This window comes from Aquila chrysaetos, chromosome 13 (assembly GCF_900496995.4).
Source record: "Aquila chrysaetos chrysaetos chromosome 13, bAquChr1.4, whole genome shotgun sequence".
In the NCBI taxonomy this organism is placed as follows: domain Eukaryota; kingdom Metazoa; phylum Chordata; class Aves; order Accipitriformes; family Accipitridae; genus Aquila; species Aquila chrysaetos.
In genome coordinates, this window is record NC_044016.1 from 27,726,841 (window position 1) to 27,751,163 (window position 24,323).

Below are 24,323 nucleotides of genomic sequence, written 5' to 3' on the forward strand. Positions count from 1 at the left end.
TTTCTTGTTTCTTCTTTTCATTGGGGCATGTTTATTTTACCTTACCCCCCCCCTCATAACTTGTAACAATTTCTCCTATTTTGATACTGAATAACTTTTACTATGTTACTATGTTACTATGGAATATTACCTTAGGCAGAGTCAATTTTAACTCAGGAATAGCCTTGCACAAATTCATTTGCATATAGGTTATTGTATCTTTCATAAAACAAACACCAACCCAAGAACACCACACTTAACTACAAAACTTACATGCTATTATATGTTTACATGTACTATATACTTACATGTAATGTAATAAAGGCCTCTACTAGCTGCTTTCTGAAAAGAACCTCCTACAGTGTGAAGTCAGAACCCAAGACCTCCAAAGCACAAACCAGAAACTATACTAAAGCATTTTCAAGAAATCTACTTTAAGACCGTACAATGTAATACTATCAAGAAGCACTTTTGCTTGAATAATTCCCCTAATACCTGCCATTGAAATAGCACTCCAGCAAGTTGTTACACACCCTATGCCTTTAAAGGCATTGTCAATTATATTTTTACTCTCCTGTCTGGAGAGGAATATACAGGAAAAAAACCAGGGCACCCATTTGTGACAAAATAGTGTCAATATGGATGTATGAAAACATTTGCTTCATTTCCTCTTATTCTCTCTTCAAAGAAGCTACAGTAAAACAAGGGATGTTTTTTTCAATAAATGAACTACAAGAACAGGTAAGGCAGTATTTGCAGGTAACAGAATTAAGAGGCAGTACTGCTTTCATGCATGTAGCTTGCATGTAAGATGTCCTACACTCCCTTAAAATTACCTGTCCTTGAAAATACAAACATGAGTACTTTGTCTTTTCTGATGATCCATTAAAGCAGGAACAAGTGGCTCCTTGACTGAAGACGCAGGCAACAGGCAAGGATGGACTGTACAAAGTAACCTTGCAACTCCCACACTGATAAATAAGCAATGGAGGAAAACAAATTATTTTTGTTTTCCCTTCAAAAATTCATTCTGTCATTAATATATTTGTAGCAGTACATAAAAAATTATTCTAGGCAATAGTTCTATGACTGGAAATACAGAAACATTTATTACTAGCTTTTATTTGTCACATCATACCAAAGATAAAAATTCTCATTGAAGATCAATGTTAAAAACCCTGCTTTTCAGGAGTAGGGATTTTCTGGTGGTGCACATGAGAGGAAGCCTTCCTAGAGCATCATTGCTTCAATTCCTTATATACCATGCCTTCAACACAAATGTAGAAATAAGAGGACTACTCCCACAAATGTACACATAACCTACTCTTGTAAGCAGCTTCTTTGTCATTTAATGCAGCTGGTCACCTTAGTTTCAGAGATGCTAATTCTCTTAAGGAGAAAAAAAGTACCTTGCAATTAAAAAAAAAACCAACAAACCACCCTGCCTCCCATAGGTCAATTTCAAACTTTAAATTTTTGACAAAAGCTCAAAGATGGAGGGGACGTATTCATCTCGGGAATGGAAAGGATACTTTTCACAGGTTAAGATATCCTTTTGTACCTTCATCTGCTGCCGAAAGAGATACTATCCTCTCCTAAAAAAAAAGGAAAAAAATTTAGACATATCTTTAGATTGACTCAAATCCTGATTTTTAAAGCTACAAGTCTGAAATCCCATCACAGTATTTCATCATAATTCAGTCATCCAAAGCAAGGACCCTAGTCTCCTGGATTCTTTCCCTTTAGTTGATTGGCTGTTGAAGACTGAAGCTTGGTTTGTTGTGAGGACAATACTCTTCTGTGACCCTTAGCTCAGAGGACTAATATTTTGTGTGTCTGATGCTGGATAAGACTACAAATGTGGAAAGAGCAGGTGAAACAGAAGAACACACTGTATTTCTTCAGATATCATTCTACTAATGTGAGACTTTGGGGACAAAATGTTTGTGATGCTCCTTTCTGCAGTCTCCAAGTTATTCCCACCAGTAACATGACTGTATCAAACAAAGCTAACTGTTGAGACAGCAGATCTTACCTTAGAGGGAACAGAAATAGTTGCCACAGTGATGGAAGTACAGTGAAGGCTGTTATGAACACTGAACAGCAGTTTTACTTCTGTCTTGGAGCCACATTAAGCTCAAGAGGAAAGAAGGAAGGAAGAGGCAAAAAAAAAGTTATCAACTATTAAAAATTAAGACACAAACTTGTTCTGCTGCTGTTGTGCAAAGGCAAAGCTATAGCTGTTGTAGAAACTTGGGATTGCATATGTGACCTACATAAAATGCCCAGAGGCAGCTGAAAAAGGTTTGGACAAAAATTTAACATGAGACTTTGACTAAGAGAACACAGGCAACTGAAGGATTTTATTCCAGTCAATATAGAACTGTACCTTTCAACTCACGTTTTTATAAAATAGATGACAAATCACTACTCAGACTAAAATATATAGTTGGTTTTCAAAGCATCTTTTCTATATTGATGAAGTATCCAGAAGGTAAATTTTGACAATGATTAAAAGATGCATCCTATTGTGCATAGCATACAGTTCATTGGAATATAGCTCTCTGAACATGACTACGTTCCAGATGATTAAAGATTTCTTCTTCTGTTTCTGGAGTGAGCTGTATATTATCTTTGATTGGAGACAACGGATCCGACTTTTTACAAGAAGGAAGTTTTTCATACTGTCTGCACAAAAAAAATCCAAAGACAAAACAAAACCAAAGAATGTTATGATATTGTATATTTCTAACCACAGGCCTGTAAGAACATACCAGTTAAAACAAAGCAAGACCCCTCACCTAACTACCCACTCATCTATGAACAAGCTCAAAATAAAAATTTGTGATGGGAAGTTTTAATTTCAATTACACTACAACTGAACAACTTCACTGAAAGTGATTTCAACTGTTCCAGTTACCCTGTAACAGAATGACAGTTATTAGCTTTATATCTGAAAGACTGTAGTACCCCATCCTGTTCTGGGTTGTACATGCTTCCTTAACATTTCAGTCTGCTGAATAGTTTCATATATAACCCCTGAGTCTTGACATTAGGACAGAACAGATTAGTGTCCCACGTGATTTATTTGCCATCAGGCAATATAATTCTTAAGATAAGGCTAATTTAGAAACATTTTAAAATCTGAAAAAACAATAAACAGAATAGTCAGAGCTAAGTAAGTCCTGGCAGTGAGAAAAATCTTTTCGTGAAATAAATTAAGAAAAGAATCCCCTAAAAGCTAATAAACAGGTACTTTATCTACATAGAAGTAATATATACAAAAATATATATCCCCAGTATATACCCAGAAGTTACAGACCAACCAGAGCTGGATGGATAAAATGTGGATGTTGGGATCCAGAGTCTTGCAACCATCAGCAGAGAAAAAGGAACAGAGTGCCATCTAGGCTCACTCTGTTTTATTTGCTTGTATTCTGATAAATCAAAATATATGAATTTTCTCCCTGTGACCAATCCCGGTCAGACATTCCCAATTAGAGTTCAAGCAATACATATACAAACACTTCTACTTCCTCTTTGAAACTGTCATTCTTAACCCACACCAAGAGGATAACAAAAAGTAAGATTTCTAAAAATGTTAATATCACAAGTAATAGTTCCTAAACAGAAATCAGTTGTATGTTTAAAATAGCCTACCATAAGGCCCAAGCTTACTAAAATACATCATCTGACTTAACAAATGCTCACCAGTCTTATATTTACTGCTCAGTGCAAAGAGAATACTTTAAGTCTTATTCACGTTTTGCTTCAGGTTAATGAGAATAATAATTTTATTTAAATAACTTATTTATTCAAAGTTAAGATTGCTACTTGGAGCTGGGAAAGCTTTGCCATCAAGACTTTTTTACCTGAGCCATGGAAATAGCGTAAGTTAGAATACCTACACTCTTTATTTTTAAAATAATCATTGTCCTTCAAGTTCAAACCTTGAAGATATTTGCAGAAACTTCAAGTTAGCCAAGTCATCTGCTCAAGGGAAAACAATAGTATTTTATAATGTGCAAAAATGTCTCTTGTAACCAGAGACTTCAGCTAACAGAAATATTCCATCAGTTCACCATCATCTTGAAAGCAGAACAGTTCTGACAATCAGCCATCTCAAAATGTAAGAGGCACATAAAGTTAAATAGAAACAACCTTGCATTCAATTAAGTTTGGCAACTTTTATGCAGCTTTTTCACTTACACTAAGAAAAGTCTTTTGATATTTGTTGTCAAACAATGGTATTAATTTTCACATAAATTATGTTAACCTAAATGCACTACTTCAATAAATGAATTTTAGCTGAGAGCTTTTCCTGATTAGAAAGAAAAAAGAGCATATTTACCACAAATCATACTTCATGGTTATATCAAGCTTAGGAAACTAAAATTGTACATAGAAAATATCTATCTTAAGCTATGATCTTTATTGAATTGTGTGGAGGAGATGTGTAGAGTCCGCTTTGAAAATTGTTTCTTTGGGGAAAAAAGTATACAGGGTGCTAAGTAAAGGGTTAACGCAACACACCTTTTAAATTGGAAGTTTTTCCGGAGTTCACTAATGGTGGCTTGCAGTCCCAGCTTATTTTCAGCATCACAGTGATTTCTCTTCTGCACAGGTGACAGTTTCCTGCTTAATCCGCTTACTTTAGCTGGTATCAATGGCTTGAGCTTTGTTACAATACGCGACCCTATACAACTGGATTTATGTAAACCAGGAACCTGTGAGATTTTAATATTACAGCACAAATGGTTAAAATGACAACCTGTAAGCAACAGATACTATGCTGCAAAGCTTATAATAAAAAAAATAAAGTGCTTTACATGGTGTTGAGATAATGCAATCTGAATTGCCACGACAAAGTATATTTAGACAGCTTCTATAATCTAAAAAGTGTCATCTCAAAAACGTTAGACAATGCAGCTGTAAGACCTGGCAAACCACTCTTCGTATTCCAAGAGGTTGTGAATACACATTTCTTTTCAATGGAGTTTTTAAGGTCTATTGAATATTTATTTTCTCAGCCATTTACATAAGAGCACAACAAAAACTCTGCCATGTCAGCTTTCAGAATTCTAAGAGAAGCTACTCTCTGGTATCACTTTGATACCTATGACTCCATTTTTCATGAAATTTAAGCAGATACCAGTATGATTACCCCAAGGATCATTAGACCTCTAGTTGGACCTTCTTATCTAGTTTCTGTACCTAGAACTCAAAACAGCTGTTCTTGGCCAGAATCTCTCTCTCAAATGCAACTAGTCCTAAGTTTGAACATATCAATTAAAAAAAAATACATGGCTTCATTACATAATTTATTCTAGCTATTCACCACCCCTATTATTAAAAAAATGTGTGCCTCATTTTCAACTCACTTATTTTCCAAGCACTGAATCTGTTTTTTCATATTTACAAGTACATGAAACTCATTTTGACATGACCTAATTCCTATAATTATGCCATTCAGTGTCATTTTTACATTTCACATCCTCATCCCTAACCACAATCTCTCATATTCCTGTCATTTTTCTGGGGTCAATATCAGGCTGACTGGCTAATAGCTGCTCAGACTGCTGCTATCACACTTTCTAATACTGATATAACATTGTTGATCATTTTTGCCTTCTCGAACTTCATGCACAAGAAGTAATGAGTTTATTTTAACAACAGAAGAAACACACTGAAGCCCAATCTGCAGGGTCTTTTTCTTCTGAGTAGCTTACCACATTTCTTAAATTAAAAGTTATACCTATTGCTATCTATTTAATCATTCTCTTCCCATTTGTACTATATATGCATAATCATAGCACAATGATTACATACATGTAATGTGCTTTTAGACAAAGTGAAAACTTTCTTTACCAAATAAGCTCACAAGTGGCAAAAGGCCATTTTCCATCATATTCTTATGTCTTACATACGCTTATCGTTTTCCCCAGTTTTTTTGGGAAGTAGCCATTTGGAAGCACTAGAACATTTTACTGTTTGATCCATTCTGCCACTTCTTTGTAGAATATGAACTACTCACAATTATCAGCTTCTAAGTGATCACTCACTTCTAGCCTTCTATTTTAAGCTTTTGTCTGTCATTACAAGGACCAAAACATAACTATCAAAATACAATACCTGCAGAAGAGATGGTGACTGTCTACAGTTGTAGGAAGTTCTTATTTTACAGTTGGTCACATAAGATTAGTTTGGGACACCTAGGTTGTAAATACTTCCCATTTGGATAATGTTAAGAATAAAGCATTTTGCTCTAAATGAATTATCTTTTCTATTTTGCTGGATCATCTTTAGAAGATGGCACACTCTGCCTACTTCACATGTTTCACTTAACAAACACAAATAGCTCTTCCTCATGCAAGTATTTGCTATTGATCACCTAACACTTTTTTTCTTCAAATAAAAGATGTTGGCAGCCTTTTCTTCAAAGAGAACTCATACCTCAGTTCTTTCCAAAAGGACACTGCATTTTGTCATCCCACCACCACACACGCTTGTTATATAGTTTTTATTGAAGTGACATTGTTTCTACTTGAATAGACTAAGCAGATCTTGGAATCCCAAATAAATTTTGGAAAAAAGTTTAAAATCTAGGCTAAAAATTGTAACAGGAATACTAGCAAGAATAAAAATAAAATCCTAAACCTCCCTGCTTTATAGTATTTTGCTGTATATCTATCACCTCAACCATTTTGCAACATGTGTGAAGTCACCTGTAATCCTACATTTATTTCTTTGTGGTGCTGAATTACACCGGTTATAACTTAACTAACCCAAAAGTAGGCAAAGCTGCATGTCAAACACCCGCTAAGAAACTTAAAACCAGAGTAGATTGCTCTTTTCTTTTGTCAATATTAGCCACTTTGCTGAGCTCATAGCAGTTGTAGAAAATAATTAGCAGTAAAAACCACAGCTGGAATACTATCACAGAAAAAACTACAAGGTCCTAGAGAGTTCACTGTCTTATAGGCATCTGTTAGAGAAAAGCTTCTATTAGTTTTGATACTAAAATTGACTTAGCTAGGCATTTCATATTTTGGATTGGAATCACGATAGGAGTTGACAACTTCGCCAGATTGCCTCCCCCAATTCTTAAATTTCTCTACAGATCAGCTATGTTATTCAGCTTACAAAAATCAGAATAATTTATGTTTTAAGTGGTTGACTGGTTCCTCCCTAAATCCGAAACTCATTATTCCCTTCCGTGTCTTTTACTGTACTTAACACCAGCAAAGGTTTTCCTTGTTTTATACTTGCAATAAACAATCCTAAGGGAAAACTGAGCCAAAAGCGGTGCTCCTTATCTCTACCTCCCCCCTCTTCAATTCTGGCTACTTGCTTCAGTGGTCTCACTGGTGCTATGACTCACATGAGCCTGAGAGTCTGGAGGGCCTGAGTTCCAGTATGATCAACCTTTTGGTTGTCGTTACTAAGTCAGTTTTCAGCCAGGTCAGTTTTCTGGTCCAACTCTTAAGTATTACCAACACGTAAAGGAAGCAGAGGGAATGCATGGCCAAGGAAATAAGTGGGGGAAATCCTTATACTGGCTGCTTGCTTTAAACTAACCCCACTGTCCTCACAGATTTTCAGCAGATTCCTATTGTCTGAAGAGCTCCAAGCATCCTGAAAATTTGTTTATATATGAAGCTTATATTACCTAACTACTTCCATACCATGTATTCCCCAGTATTTAGTATATTCATTCTCCCAATATACCTTTAAGGTGAGCAAAACATACTAAATACATTCTGAAAAACAAAGTAATAAAATTCTGAACCCTAGGATGATTTCATTTCATTGCTCAGCCTTGTTGAGGAAAAGCAGGCAAAAATGTTAATCTAATGAAAAAGCATCAATTTTTGTAATCAGTTGTTCCAGAATAAATTCCAGCTTAACACAGAAGTTACTAACAATAACCACAAGATGTCACTATTATACAAAACACACCCAATATTCTTGTTTAGCAGAGACAAGCTTGTGATTTTTAGCCTGTCTACGAGAAATAAGTTAGTAGGGTTGTATGTGAGAGGATGAAAATGTCTTCCTTGACTTATGAATCTTTTGGCCAATTCTAATGAGAGTGCATAAGGACTTAGAGCACTTTTAGCTATTAAGGTCTTAGAAGTTTTGTAAACTAGACAAATCAGTAAAACTCTTAGAAATGTCACAAAGACAAGGGACATTAGTTTATTCTTAGACATCTAAGAAACCACACAGAAGTCAAGTTACGGGTGCCCAACCAATACTGAAATAACTGAAATGTGGGCTCTGAAGGGAAGTTGACTGTTCTTCCATACTGATTAATTAGTGTCTAACAAGGTTTTTAACTAAAACAATTAAACAAGAAAGGTTAACTAAAACCTTTCCAGATTTTGAAATTTAAACATGCTTTTTCTAGTTAAAGAGGAAGGAGACTGCTAAACTAGCAGATATATCAATACAAGCAATGAAGTGAGGTTGTATCTTGTGATTGTATCAGGATTATGAACAACTGCAATTTGTATCATAAAACCGTGTATTTAGCATGCTTGAGGAAAATTAAGAAGTGGGGTTTTTTGGCTTAGCTTTGCTTCTTATTTTATACTGAAGCGTTTAAAATCCCCAAACAAGTTGCAGCTGTGATATCAATCATAGGTGGACTGGTTATAGTTCTTCTCATCTCCGATACAGATGAACAGGAATATAGTTTTCTCTTGCCAACATGTGCATTGCTTCAGATTTTTTTCATTAAAAGTTCTAGAATGAACTAGTAGAATGCAAAAAACTGATTTTCAAAGTTTAGTAGAGCTCATAGGAAAGTTAAAAGAATTCTTACCTTGGCCTTTATGATCATATTTTTTCTGTCAGTTTGAACAGCAGAAAATACTGGAGACCGAGTACATTGATCATCAGCGAGTTTTGAATTGGAGTCAGTTTCCTTCATCAAAACAAAATTAATTTGGTTTTAAAACAGTTAGGTGGTTTGTGTTTCGTTAGGATTTTTTTTGTTTAGTTTTTGTTTGTTTGTTTGTTTTACACAACGTCTATTTTTATATCTACACATAGGTACTTTATAAAGTTATGTTTTCAGCAATTCTAGGAACTTCTACAAAAACCTGGGCTTATTTTCAGCAAGCAACACTATGGTGACACACGTGCTTTCCAAAAGGACTTCTTTAGGGACTAACAAAAGCAGAGAGCAAAAGCCAGCCTACCAAGTTTTTTATAACCTACTGCAGTGATAGCAGTGGAAAGACTGAAGACAAACAAAAACCTCTCAGAACAGACTTGATTTAAGCTAGTAAGTCAACCCATTCTACATAACTACATTAAGCATTGACAAGTTTTGTTAGCACAAGCTACATAATCTCCAGGGTATCACTTTGAAGAGAAGACTTTGCTGCCTAATTTCTTTTACAATTTAAAGTGAAAGCAAATGCTGAAACAATATCTAGTTTTCTTACTTCTGCATCTGAACTGTTGTTAGACACTTGCAGTATTTCTGAAGACTCCAAACTGCATTCTGTTGGCTCACAAGACCTTTGAGACTGTGATGACTGTTTCAGTTCTGTTAAAGGGGAGGATTCTTCCTCCAATTCGCCACACACTTCTCCGCTGTCTGTTTGTACCCCATTAATCTGATCTTCCTGGGATACCACACAGTTGCTTCTCTGTTGGTGAAACTGCTGCGAAAATACAGTATGAGATGGACCAGGATTTCCTGAATTATTTACAAGGCTGCTAAACCACCGGAAGCAGTTTTTCTGCGTTTCTCCAGGAGGTGTAAAGATAGTCCTTGTTGATTTTTCAGTTTCTGAAAACTGAGAAACATCTTCTGCTACATGTTTTACTTCCTGTTTCTGGCAATCCTGCTCAGCATCTTGAGTTAGATCACTATCATCCTTCTTTGCACTACCATCAAACATAATTGCATCATTGCAGAAAAATCTAGAAAAGTGAAAAAAGGCGAAGGCAAGGGAGAAGAAAGTTACTGCAAATGAATATGTCATCTCCAAAACCCAACAGTTGTCTCTTATCCATCAATTTTAGTTTTGAAGTACACTTGCAGACACAAATTATTTTGACAATGGGCAAAGTCTTAGTCCCTCAGGGAGGCATTTAACAGATAACAGTAAAAAAAGGGAAAAGAAGCACCTGTAAACATGTCATTCATTGACTAAGATACTTATAAAGTTCTTCAACTGAAAAAGAGAAACAACTAGGAATCCTACAAAATTTAAGAATATATTCATTAATTATCATAGAGCTAAACAGTAATGAAACACTTCAGCACTTCTTTTCAAGGAAACTAGAACCTATCTAGTTCTTTTCCATCCTATAGCAGCAGCTCCTAAGAGTAAGTACACATCAGAGCTTTTTACGAAACTGAGCATTGCTTTAGAGAAGAACTTACCATCACTGACAACTCTTAATATTTGATGCAACAAAACAAAACTTTTGGCTCAGGAAGTTGTGTGTTAAACCTAAAAGCTATCAGTATTAAGACTGTTCCATAAAATTACACTGCTCAAAAATATTGTGTAATTTTAATCTTAAATAATTTGAATAAGAGACATAATTGTGATAATGCTTTGTAAAACCAATTCCATATCTGTGGCCAAATGTGACCAAAAACCACGTAACACACAGCCAATTAAAAAAACCTAACAAACCCAAAGTCTTTCTTCTCAAAGTGCTAGTGCAGAGATCAGAAGCATCAACTGGATGGGATAAGAACAGGTATTTGTCCTACAGTATGACCAGGTTTGGCTTTACTGAAACAAACAAAAAACCCTGTCAACATAAGTCAATATATTTACTAACTGCTTACATACTTGGCACAAAGCAGCTACTTTTTTTTTTTTTGTTTGAGATATGTCATAGGACCTTTACCTTGAAAAGAAATACAGCCAATTTCTAATTAATTTTGATACCTAGAGGCTAGACTGTAGTGCATAGTCTCACAGTCTTCATTTCTGCAGTAAAAAATTGACATTATTTATCTATCTTTCTCACACATAGATAGCATGCCTGGCCCAAAGGGCTCTCCATGTCAGCTCAGGACTACAGGTGCATTAATGCAGTCGCATAAAAAAGTCTGAGGTAGCATTTTTCTTGTTTTCAGTATTCAGGTTGTTTCAGCAACCAGGACAGCAAATAGTATTTTGCTACTTATTAAAACATGTGATGCAAGCATACCTGCTTCTTGTTCCTGGAACAATTACAGCATCCTTCTCTCTGTTTTTCCTTTGTAGAAAGGAAGCAAATTTATTTCTAACTCTGGGCAGGGAGTTAGAGCTTTCTTGAGTGACAGAATTCCCTGAAGAATCAAGGCATTGTATTGCTGAGACGCTTTTTTGTGCTTGATCATCACCATCACTCTCCTTCTTGAATTTTTTTGCTTTTGAAAATGAATATTGGTTCAACAGATCTCCATCTGAGATTTCTTCTAAATCTAAAGACAATTTAAGCATCACTGTAGAAGCATGTTCTAGAATTAACCAGCTGTGAGATAATTGAGCATTACATATTTACTCTTAGAGGCTTAAAAATTTTAGTAAGTTCTGGTAGGAACATTCTTGACATTACAGTTTAGAAGTCTTTAACACAGCTGTTTTCTAGTACATAGCCTTAAAAGTAACTTTCTATGAAACAGTAGAGAGAGTTGAAGGAAGAACAGCTGAAATGAAACATGATGTTTGTTGCTTTGGGGTTTTGTTTGTTTTGGCTTTTTTTTTTGTTGTTGTTGTTTTTAAACACTTTGAAAGAAAAACTAAATTTGACTTAAAGGCAGGTTGCTAAACTAACTACAAGTTTTGAGGAACCAGGGAGTAGGAAGATATCAGGAGTAACAAAGGCAAAAAAGGAGTGCTGGTAGCATAGTCAGAAAGCAAAGGAAGCAGAAGAGAAAATACTTAACATATCGGATAAAGCACAATGGGAACAAAGAATTGTCCCTTCTATTACAAGCCCACAGTGTATTTCAACACTTAGGTGGTATAGAAGACAAGATAGCACACGTTTAGTAAAGAAAGTGAGAAAGTTGGAGTAAAGAATACCCATACAGGGAATACAGGCAGCACAGCATTAGAAGAGTGCAGAAAAACATTCTTTAAATTTTCTGTCTGGTCAAATATCAACTCTAGGAAAAAGGTTATTTTCATTTCTTTTCTTCACAAGCCATTATAAGATGGAAATTAAACCCAAAAATATCTAAAACCAGAACAGATAGTATTAAACATGACCACTTAAAACTGAAAACAAGAAAGTTTTATAGCAAATTAAAGAAAGTTAAAATCAAGTGCTGCTAAAAGTTTGCTGCCACCCTTAATTGTTACATAGGCTTTAATATTACGGCTTGTTAGCCTTGCAGCTTGTTGAAAACGGAATATAGACAAAAGTTAGAGTTAGGCCCCCAAAATCTCATGCCATCAAGTGTAAGATAAAATCATTTATTTCCCCACAATCTTCTACTGTTATTCATATACTTATTTTAATAAAAACATACCACTCCTTGGCCTTTTGGCCAAGTGCTCTTTGCCTGGAAATTTTAGCCCTTTAACACTAATTATCTTCTCCATGCCTTTGGTTGTTGGTTTCTCTACTAAATGCACTTTATGAGGAACAGTATCTGCATTAGGGCCAAGCTTGTAGTCTCTGCTCCAAATGCTATTTACATGATTAGCATGTCTGTCATTCCAGCCACAACTTCTCTGCTGCACAGGCTACAAGAAAAAAAATTAAAAAAACAAAACATAGGTTTATGATTTTGCCTTCTACATATGATTTCCTGATTTAACATATAAGGACATTTTGACACTCTACACAAACATTGTCTTTTTTGTTCCCACATTTCTCTCGGTTTTCATACAAATTCTTTTTCTTTTGTGCTGCCATGACTTCTTCATTCCAATATGGCACAAGTGACTAACTGCTTATCTCAGATAAAATTAAAAGTTTAAATTTTATTTCTATTCTGAAAACCTGATTTGGGAAAATATTTTCCTCAGGGTTATATACTTGGAAGAAATCCAAATCTGTTTGAGAATGTTCTTTTTAAATCAGTTACTTCTGTCAATAGTATTAAGGACTTACCAAAAAAGCCTGAAAGTAAAACAAACATTAAAGTCATGAAAAGTAAGATTTTACCTGTACAAAGAATGAGAAATATGCGTGTGGGAGCATACAGTTTCTGTAATAGCAGAATAGCTTTCGCTGCCAAGTCAGTTGCAGATAACATTCAATCATATTTTTCCTTAAATGTACAAACCCACATCAAAATCTTAATATATAACATCAGAACAAAGATGTTACCTGTGCAGTGTCAGGGTTATAATTATCAATTTGTTCCATTGTATCGATATCAATGTTGCCGATGGCAATTTGAAAAGCAGTACCATCACCAAAATGTCTGTTCCCATCATGTTAAGGGAAAATATCCGAATATTACATTAAATTTCAAGAATCATAGCATGAAAGTTAGACTAGTTGTTTCCCATTTTTGTGCTAAAAAGCATTGCTAGAATATTAACCAAAAGCATTAATACTACTACTCATGGCTCAATCTGATGCAACAGCAACTGTAATAGACCTGCAGTGCTTGGCAAATCACGAAAGTCAAAAGGAAAACCTTTACTCATCAGCAGTAAAGTTACCATCTTTCTCATAATTTCTGGAAATGCTAGAGATTAGGTGGCTTGAAGAACATACAAAGCTAGTAACTACTTCAACAGTCCCCTTTCTTTCTTCATTTTCCTAATCTTCCATGCTGAAACTTATGCTGCACAAATCTGGCAAAATGCTACTCGCTGTATAAGGAAGAGATACCTGGTAAAACAGGATACGCTTAGATTAGGGAATGAGTTGAACACGGATTACAAGAATTAAGATGGCAGAGATTATAACACACTTAACACAGGCAGAAATTAAAGACAGTCATAAAGTGACTCAAACAGTTTAAATATAACCTGTATTTAATGAGTTGTTTTCTAAAAAGAAAAAAGATTAATTACCATATCTTTTTAGGCAGAAGTTATGATAGATCACTCAGTTACCCCCTGTAGTTTTTTATTAATTAAAGTCAGAGCAAAAGAGAAAAGAAGAAAAAAACCCAACTTTCTAAGATTGCAGAAAAGCCAGGCTTTAGTCAACAGCAGAGTTGCAATGAAAAATGTAAGTACACCACACATACAATGAAAAGTATAAGACACCACATCTGCTCACCCTTATTTCCCCACTCTGCTGTTTCAACACAAAGGATACCGTCCTGCATAAATTAGTGTTTCTGGATCAATATCATCCCCATATGCATTCAGAGGAACTAATTTTCTGTTGACAGGATCAAAAACTAACTGATAAAGGAATGTATTATTAGCTCGTGTAAAACCCTGTATGTATTCTTCCGGTACTGTTATATTCATCTTCAAGTACTGTCCCATTTTCTTAATAACCTGTCAAGAAAAAAAAAACCTGCTTAAGTGTTTCATTTAAACAGGTTACACAAAAGGTTAAATACATTTCAATTATTAAGTATCTTTGCTTGTAATTAAATGTAGAATGTGTGTCCTGTTACAACAAGCAGATTCAACTTAAACAGGGGAAGGAAAAAAAGAAGTTTTGTACATTATTTTCCCACTCTTAAGTTGTTTACAATCACACAAATAACACAAACTCTTTATAAATACTTCTTGTCCACTAAATAAAAAGAAAAATCTGAATAGAAATACAGAGCATCTCCTTAAGGTATATTTGTTAAAATGAATACATATGAAATTTTATCATTCATATTATCAGAAAACATAAGCAATATGTGGGTGTTTTTAGAATAGAAAAAAGCAAAACTAATCAGATTCCCCCCCCCTCCATTTCTCATCACAGAAGACTACATATTGATCTGGTAGCTCCTCCTATATATTGTTATTGCACCACTCTAAAAGAAGTTCCTAATAATTCATTGACCTCTACATTTTCCAGTTTCACAGAAGGCAGATTATGTTTTTGATCAAGTTTATCATACTGCTAGAGGCGAGAGTTTCTCCTCCTCTCCAAATAAAACATCAGCTGTGTTTTGGCCATGCATCCTAAGTACAGGCAAATTTACTCACCTCATTAAGAAATAAGACTTTGAACAGGCACTGTTGGACTACTTTGTATCTTTTGACTTACTCATGACTTTCCAACACTGTTGGAAAATAGCAGTGATGAATCACATGACAAATTACCAAGTGAAAAGTTTTTCAAATTATTAAATCCTGACATTTTGCTCAAAAAGAGATACATTAAAGGACATGATTCGTATGGGAAAAGTTCAAAGTTCCTTTTTACTTCCACAGAAGCCAAGCAAACCAGTTGGCTTCGATGCCTGCTCTACATAATACAAAACATTTTAAAACTAAAAATCATAGTTCTTTGTGTATAGCCTGTTAGAGAAAAAAAAAACCACTAAAGCATAGAAGTAACTTAAGAAAGAAGATACAGTAAGTTAATTAGACTGCATATTTAAATGCTTTTCTGGATTAGATTTACCTGCCTCCAGGACAGCCACACAAGGTATTTTTCTTATTAGCTCTTAAAAACCTCTCTTCTCCCTTACTATCTACACAAAAGTTACTCCCACTCTCTCAGCCTCTGTATTTCCTAACACTAGATTTGTTTTCATTTCACACATTGAATAAGACAACAAACAACAACCTACCTTATTTTTTGTTTCACACCATACCAAACTTCTCTTCCATAATGTTTTTAATATATTAATGTCTATAACCATATGTATATAATTAAATGCCAAAAGGGAATCAAATAAGATTCCCAGTGCCTGCCCCTCACCCACACAGATAAAAGTGTACTTATGCAAGTGTAACAGAGTTCAATTAGCAGTTCTAATAATTAATCTGCAAAAACAGAAGAACAGGTAATGAGGGGAAAAAAAAAATCCAGAGCCTTACAAAAAAATTAAGTCTCTCCTCAAGTAGAATATGCCCTTGAAGGATTAGAATAATTCTTTAAGTTTACTTTGGTGTATTTCATTAAATATATAATAGCTTTAACACTTGAGTAAGTTTAGCTCAGCATCTTTCCAAAGCACAGATAAAAAAAATACTTCTTTTAGCATTCTCAAAATGGAGGAAGTCAAGAACCCTTCATATTTTCAGTTCAGTGTTAATTTCATATATACTGATATAGGCCCAAGAAGTCAACGCACAAAGCAAAACCAAGTTTACCTTTATAATATCTGGGTTGTTGGCTAATTTTAGTAACTTGCATGCTTTAGCTAACCCAATTCCATGAATTGACGAGAGGTAGTCACAACCAGAAAGAATACACATGTAGCGGAATTTCTCTTCTGTAAATACATTTCCAAGCTGCTTGCAGTTTCCTAGTCGAGCTTGATCTATCTCTAGTCCATTTCCAAACTTGTCAATTTTCAGAAATACCTGGAAGTCAAGAGGAAGTGAAAACAATTTTCACCCGTTTAAGCTAGTTTGTTGCACTTGGTGGAAACAACAGAGGCTGAGTGCTATTCTCATCTCTTCTGTTTCCCCCATCTACTGTAGCAGAGTAAATCCAGACAAACACATTTGGCAACTTCAAACTGCTTTTTTAAGATATCAGCGAGAGGTAAAGGCTATTAGTATTTTCTTCCCTACCTTTTTGCATCCAAAAGCTAAAAGGTCAGAGTCTTCTGTAATTATAGCTTGAACCATTCCAGTCTTATTAAGATAAGCCAACTGAGCATCAGCTTCATAAGGAGCAACAATACAATCAACTCCCCGGGCTCGTGCAGCCTGTACATAAACAAGAAGCATACAAGCATTTTGCATCAATTTTCAGTAATTACCTTAAGACATCTGAAAGCATAAGAACCTTTACCTTAAAAAACTGAAGCCATGATATTTTTAGTCACCACCCCCCCCCCCCCCCCCCCCCCATTAAAGCCCTATATTTCGTATTCAAAACTCAAGTTTCAAGCAGTTTAGACCTATATAGACTAGTTTACAAAAACAACCTTTCCTGTGTTGGCCTGTAACACTATGCTCACTGCATGTGACCACAGGGGCCAGCTTCAAACTCATGCAAGTTATATTCTGGACAAAGGAAAACAGCACTAGAACAAATGTAATACTATTCTGATAAAGATCCAATGACAGCAGTGGAAGGATAGCAAAAAGCTACTAGGAAGGTTTTTAAGCAGCCAAAATTTTTTCTGTAGTCTATTCTCAGGAACCAGCGGAGGCAAAAAAAAAAAAAAAAAAAAATTGTGTTTCGTTTTTGTGCAGCAAAAGCAAAGCTGTTGTGTTAGAGTCAGTTCATAGCAGTAAGAAGAGATGTATTTCAATTGACACGTCATCATTATTTATACAACTGGGCATAATAAACTTGAAGTGAAGATAAAGTTTATTAACTGTGCCTAACATAATCCAATGTATGCAAGACAATTACAGGCTAAGAAGGGGGCAATATTTTTATTGCCTACATAGAAGAGGTAATGATGTAGCCATATAAAAGCAGAGTAAGACATACTACCTACTGTGTAGATTTTTTTTTAAAACTGTTGGTATCAACAGCATTGACTACTTACTTTAATAACTTCATGAGCCATAACATGGGTAACGTTTACACTGCGCCCAAAACATTCCCTAGCTTCTGACAGTCTCCCTTCCTGCAACAATTGTTTCCCCTTCAGCAGACTGGCTTGACGCTTCCTGAAAGATAAGCAATAATATACACCAACCTCAGATTATTTTTCACTTAAAAGAACAAGTAGCAGAAAGGACTAAGAGACAGGTAGGAAAGGGGGGGGGGGAATTGTTTTGCAGATTAACACTTCCTAAATCTGTGCTATTGCATAATTTTTAAAACATAAGAATAACTAAGTCATTGTATTGACAAGGATGATTAGATTGGCATGTTGAAATTTATGATGTTTTCTCAGAAAACAGCAACAACTCAGGAACTGAAATCAGCAGTGTAAAAGAAGAGATGCACCCACTCTCAGGTTGCAGTAAAATAGATTTAATGGAATTTGGGAGTATCTGACATTAGATACTTATTAGTTTAGAGGACAGAAGGCACCATTTACCTCATTTCAAATACCGGAAGTTGTTCACTCCACACTGAAGGAAACATGTGTCCCATGCAAATTTATAAATAAAAAACACTAGTGAAAAATTCTCACTGCTTCAGTGAGAAGTCCCATAATATAGGGCCTGAATCCAAACCTGAAACAAGTTTATCTGATTATTTGTAGAGAAAGATGAGGAAAGTGGTGTTATTTTTAAATAAAATTATATTGGGAAGAAATATTTTTGTCCAGAGAATACAAGGGTGGGCAAACTAAAAGCCCTTAGTACATTACAGGAACTAATGCTCAGAGGTTTACTTCCTTCCCCTATAAAAGTGCTTTCGTTTATAAAGTGCAATTCTATTTTTGGAATAAAACCTCTAAGAAGAGGTTTGTATGATTTTTAAATGTAAATTAAATGAAATAATACTACATTGCAGGGAAGTTTACCAGAGATAACTACCTAGATGAAGTTTGAGGTTTTCCAACTTTGAAAATGAATTGTACTGTTAAACATACTGCTTTGCTTGCAAATCAATACAGTTCAGTACTTACTCTCGTCGGGCCTTTTCCACTTCCTTCTTAGAAGGTAGGGTGCATCCATCAAATACCAAAATTGGTTTAATTCCAAACGAGAGGAGCATATCAACAAGTTTCATACAGAAAGCTACATAACTGTGTCAACAATAACAAAAGTAAGAAAAGAAAGATAAACTTTATTGTTAAGCACAAGTCTGTTGCATATTTTCTATTTGCAGGAAAGGAGAACTGCAAGTTTAGGACTAACTATTTTTCAAGGATCTTAATGGGCCATATATTTCCCCAGTATCACAAAAAGAGTAAGAACACTTGAATGCTGTTTTTTTTACAAGCAAAATGCTCCACCTCCCAACTCAGAACTGGACTGACTGCTCTCTACTCCTACACAAAGTGAAATAAGAACTCAAGTACAATTCAGTTTGATTTTGCTACAGTAGGATTCAACACTGCCAAAAACTTTGCTAGTTAAAACATAGATCATCTTTTTAGTTTCAGCAACTCAATTCATAATGGCCAGGACAACAGGAGGCAGGCAAGGACAGTTCATTATCTTTGCCCGAAGCCTTGTGAAAAGCAGACTAAATGCACTTTTGTAGAGTTCGAGGAGTGATGAGGTATTAAACCTCTCTTTGTGGAACTATCCACTCTTCTCTTCAGATAGTGGATACATCTATGTCCAAAGGATACAGCTATGGACAGACATGCAAACATATCTTCCCATACTAAAAAATATAAGCATGGTACTGAAAATATTCCAAAAGACAGGAGAGTTCCCCAAACTGTACTAACAATGAAGATGGTGTAAGGACCAGGAGGCAACCCTCCACTGCTTTCCAAGCCCATCCCTTAGTAAAATATTTGTAGGATATTCCAAACTTTATGTATTCCCTTGGACCTCTGATCTCCTTACCTGTTATTTCTACAGATCTGTATGAGATCATTTCATCAGCAGCACAGAACTAAAATCTAATAGTTGCTGTAAACACTAAATGCATTACAATGATGCTCAGTGGAAAAAAAAAAAAAAAATCAAGTTTGTTTTTTCTTTTAAAGACCCTGTTTAAAACAGCAAGAGCAACCTTTCCAGCAGGGGACAGGGAAAGGAGGGAGAGTGGGACTTAGGAGCACTTAGAATCTAAGGATATCAGCACTGAAGAAACTGGATTTACAACTACAAAAAAAACCCCTGAGAAATAACTATGATTTTTGAAAGACAGGAGCAAATAGGATTGTAGCTATATAATACCTCAATTCAGATTAATTTTAAAGTGTGAAAGGACTCTCCACACTATAGTTAAAAGTGCCAGTCTAAGATCACTGATCATCTGTGCATGGAAATAAGATTTGGTCATAGAATATTCATGTAGTTAATTTCAACCATTCCAAAGTTTCCTATGACTATTAATGTCAGTAAATTTCTTGCTCATCTGAAGTGTATCCTGTTCTCAGGACTCTGAGGGATCTCCGCTACCTTCAAAGGCAGGTAGCAGAGTTGGATGAAACTCTACAGTTCTTCATATCAACAGAAGCAGGAGTTAAAGGTTTGAACCCATTTGCAAACCACCAACTTTTTCTTGCCTCCAATCAAACATTTAATCAAAATTTCATAAGTGAAGCTTGATCTAGACTAATCAGTGTAGCTTTATTTCTGAAAAGATAAAGATTAATCTTCCATTAAAACTACATTCCATCTAAACCAAGAGTTCAACCCAGTTTTCCAGAGATGGGCATGACCTTATGCAAATTTGATCTAAGCTCTGTTTTTTAGCTCAAGAAATGCCAAGCTAACAAAACTTTAATTTGTAAGAGGGCCGAGACCGAAACGTAACAAAGACTTACAGATCTGTTGGCTCTCCTCGGGCCAGCTTTTCAGCACAAGCATAAGCGCCTTTGTGCAGCCAACAGTAGGTGTCCACAGCTACCGTCTGCCCTTTGTATTTCTTCACGTGAGTAGGTTCAGCAGCCTCCTTGATAAATTGGAGTAGGCCCTGAATCCCCATGATATCGCTTAAACTGCAGTCGGGAAAATGAAAAGCGCGAGCACAAGTCTGAGTCTCGATCTTTGCACAAGGAACATCAGGTCAAGGCTGCAAACAGGGTGCTGGGCTGAACCAGACACGAGAGGTTCCTGCGAGGGCCACCACGCACCCTGGGCAGCCGAAGCTCCTTTCCGCCGTCCGAAGAGATGCAAAACCCTTAAGCCAGCGGTGCGCGCAGCCCACGGGGACGGGGGTCCCCGCCGCCGGCGGGGCCGCAGGCGGCTGGCGGAGGGGGGGGGGGGGGGTCAGCAGGCCCCGCGCACGCTCCCCGACAGACAGCGGGGCCGGGAGGGGGCACAAGGAGCGCCAGGCACGGCCCCCTTCCCCCACTTCGGTCAGGGGCTCAGGGGCCGGCGGGGCCTCAGCGACGCCCGCCCGCCCCGCGCCGTCCCTCACGGCCTCCCCCCGAGGGGCACGCAAGTACCGACACCGGGAACGGAACCTGCCCGGGGGCGAGAGGGTCTAAGGCAGCTCTCCCGCCTGGGGGCCGCCTCCCCCATGGCGCCGCCGGCGCCTCTGCCTCGGGGCGGGCCGCCACCGCCCGGCTCGGGGGCTGAGGGGGGACGCGATCACCAACCGCCGCGGAGCGCCGCGCGCCAGTACCTCACGGCGGGGAGGAAGGGGAGGCCCGCGCGCCGGCCGGCCCCCGCCCGCTCCGCTCCGCTCCGCTCCGCTCTGCTCGGCCGTAGCACGCGGCAGCCGCTCCGGGCTTTCAAGCAGCGCGCGCTCAGGGCACTGGCCCCGCCCCCCCGGCCGGGGACTACAGGACCCGGCATGCTCCGCGGGGGGCGGGGAGGCCGTTTGGGCGCGAGCTCCACCCCCGTGCGGCGGCCCCGCCCCGCCCCGCCCCGCCCCGCCCCGCTCGTCCCTCGGGTTCGCCGCGGCCCCGGGGGCGGGCGTTCGGCTCCCCGGGCAAACTGACGGGGACGTCGCGGTCGTTCGGGACTCGCTCTCGGGTTGGGTACCGGGAGTCTTACCGGAACCTGCTCTTTCGTTTGAAACCGAGCTTGGCAGATCAGGGTGTAAGGAGGGAGTGTTTGTGGGACGGCCACCAGTGCTGGGGAAGGGGATTCTGACGGGGCGTGACGTTAAAGGGTAAACCATGAAATTTGCTGCTGGCAGAGGAAGCGCAGCTAATTCAAGCGTCTGCAAAAATACCAAAATGCATCTAATACACTGAAATAGATTCAGTGCTGTAGAGTTGCGTCAGCACGGCCCGTGCCAAATTCAGTTCTGCTGTCTGTCAGCAGAGTGTAGAAAAAGGGAAAACATTGCTTCCTTACGTTGTGACCTACTCGTCCGTGTTTGAAAGCTTAGTGTTGGCAATACTTCCTAATGCAAATTTTTTATAACCACTAAGTTGCTAGTGGAGAAAATTATGGTCAACATCCCGGAAAGATTGTGTCGTCATAGTATTCAGCCTTTATTTTCAGTTCTTTCTTTTTGTCCTTGCTGTCTTGTCACATCTGTACCCTGGTATATAGAAAAGTTTTTCAGGTAGTTATCAACTAAAAAAAAAAAAACCAACAAAACCAGCAGAGAAACCACCGTAGGAGAAAGCATGTATTTGTGTCTTGCTTTCTTACAATATTTATATGTAAAGAAGCTAAACACCAGTAAGTAAGTTACTTGTCTAAGTAGAGATATGAATAAGGAACTTGAATACAGTAACCATCAGTTTGTACTGTTGCTGTAACCTGTATTCCGAATGAGTCATTTTGAGATGACAGTCATACTGAACAATCCATTTCTGACAATGTTCTTCACTGTGATTGCTCCAGATCGGTTCAATTACAGCAAAGGATCCATGACATGCAGCTGAAGACAGCACATAGATAATAACAATGAACATGAAAATTATAAACGTCAAGTATACTGGAATCAAAGGTCATCACGGAATTTTGGCAGGACAAAGGATGGAGTCCTGTAGCTAACTCAGTCAGTGGGGAGGGAGAGAGTGGAAGCAGGTCACTGACTGCAAAGGAAGAGATGAGGGACAGAATTGACGGCCAAAGTTAGAATTTCAAATCTGTATTTACATACTACTGTGACTGCTCTCATTTTAAAAAGACCTGAACATCCATATCTGAAATTTGAAGTGGTGCACAAGGGAGTTTCATAAGAATAGTCCAACTACACACAAAAAGTTATCCAAATAACATTTCTGTTTCACAGATCTCATTAATGTTTTGGGACATCTCATGCATGGGATTGAGTTCCTATGTAACCATCTGTTCACTATCTCATTCTGCCTATTTGACACCTTAAACACACTAAACCATAGTTTGATAGCCAACGTGATGTCTGCACGTACCACAGACTAGGATGACAAGGGACTCTACAGTGCCAGCTTGCATTTCTTCCTACTGGCAACACACATGCTGGAACCTAGAACAGTCTCAGATTGATTTTACTCCTGATGTTTCTTGTCCTCAGGAAATGTGTCTTCATATATTGCTAAAGAGAACAAATGCAGTCTAGAAACTCAGTAATGAATGGGGAGAGAAATAGAACAAAAGAGGGACTATGCATGCAGTACTGAATTATGCAAATTTTCTCTGCACTCATAAAAACGTGCATGTCTGCTTCATTTGTTGAGCTAGTACTTAGATAAGACTGGAACAAATACAAGGGTGTATGCATGTTTCCAGCTGCAAGTAATGAGATCACCAGACCAGAAGTCTTGCCAACACTCTAGAATAAAAATTACCACTGCACTCAAGTAGTTGTTTTTATTTACTCATTTTCTGAAATTAAAAAAGGAAGCATGATGTTTAACTGCTTTGTTAAGCTGCTCTTAGTGAAGATCTGTGAAGCTGGTGATTGAATCCTGATTAGGGGACATGTCTGGCACTATGAAGAGAGTTTGAGAAATCATGATATTATCTTGGAATGGAGGAAAAGTGATAGAGATGAAAAGGAATCAAATGTAGTACTTTGCTTGAAATTTCACAGAGTTTGAATATCTGGTATGTTTCTAATTATAAACAGGAAATTACTTATTTCTACACATGAAGTTTTCCATTCCTGAGCAACATGATTGTACATGTCCCTCCAGGCCTCATGGACTAGCATAAATGCCATAAATAGCATAAATAAATACATATTGCATAAATGCAATAACTAGTATAAATGCAATAGCATAAATTCACTTTAGAGTACCTTGAAGAGCTTTCTTTTTTCCTACACAGGTAGGAATTATCAGATGGGCTTATCCTTGTGTGACATGTCTGATGTGTCCTGACAAGATCCTGCTCTCACTCCACAAGGCCCGGCCAGATGTGGAAACGAAGAAAACAGCCCCCTGGTAGTGGGCTGGTCAGAGCACACAGTTACATTTCCCACATACGGGCTAGCGCCAGTCATGTTAGCCACAGCACAAGCCATCTGAGATGTTAGTACTGCAGTTCCACTGCAAACATTTCAAGTTACAAGTGAAAAATAGATTGTCTGAGTAAAATGATTAACTGACGAATTCTGAGTTTGAAATAATAAAGCTTCTTTTTCTTGTTAGTTAACATAAAGATATGCTTGTTTTAATTACAGCAAAATTTGCAGTGGGAAATATATCTAGGCTGATATCTACCAGGTAACAGTTTATTTTTCTGCTTGCCATTTTGATGTCTGTATAGTTTTTCGATATTTTGACTCCGTTACATGGATGACTCGGTCAGCAGGGCAGAAAAGCAATGTTTCCAGACAGTGGACAGCAA

General features: G+C 37.5%; 1 protein-coding gene across 2 annotated transcripts; it reads right to left on the reverse strand.

Moving 5' to 3' along the window:
* Positions 1-1,763: 1,763 nt before the first annotated feature.
* Positions 1,764-20,575, reverse strand: EXO1 (exonuclease 1). 2 transcript variants are annotated; one of them, XM_030035543.2, is made up of 14 exons: positions 20,411-20,575; positions 18,587-18,706; positions 17,549-17,672; positions 16,617-16,754; positions 16,191-16,403; positions 14,233-14,420; positions 13,285-13,381; positions 12,479-12,695; positions 11,305-11,425; positions 11,170-11,262; positions 9,435-9,918; positions 8,807-8,908; positions 4,513-4,706; positions 1,764-2,667 (listed from the first exon to the last, which is right to left on the reverse strand). In XM_030035543.2, the coding sequence occupies exons 1-14, from the start codon at positions 20,569-20,571 to the stop codon at positions 2,526-2,528; spliced, it is 2,394 nt and encodes a 797-aa protein (XP_029891403.1). In that variant the 5' UTR covers positions 20,572-20,575; the 3' UTR covers positions 1,764-2,525. The 2 variants fall into 2 exon arrangements, with proteins under 2 accessions (XP_029891403.1, XP_029891402.1); XM_030035542.2 differs by having other exon boundaries at positions 11,170-11,425.
* Positions 20,576-24,323: the final 3,748 nt, after the last annotated feature.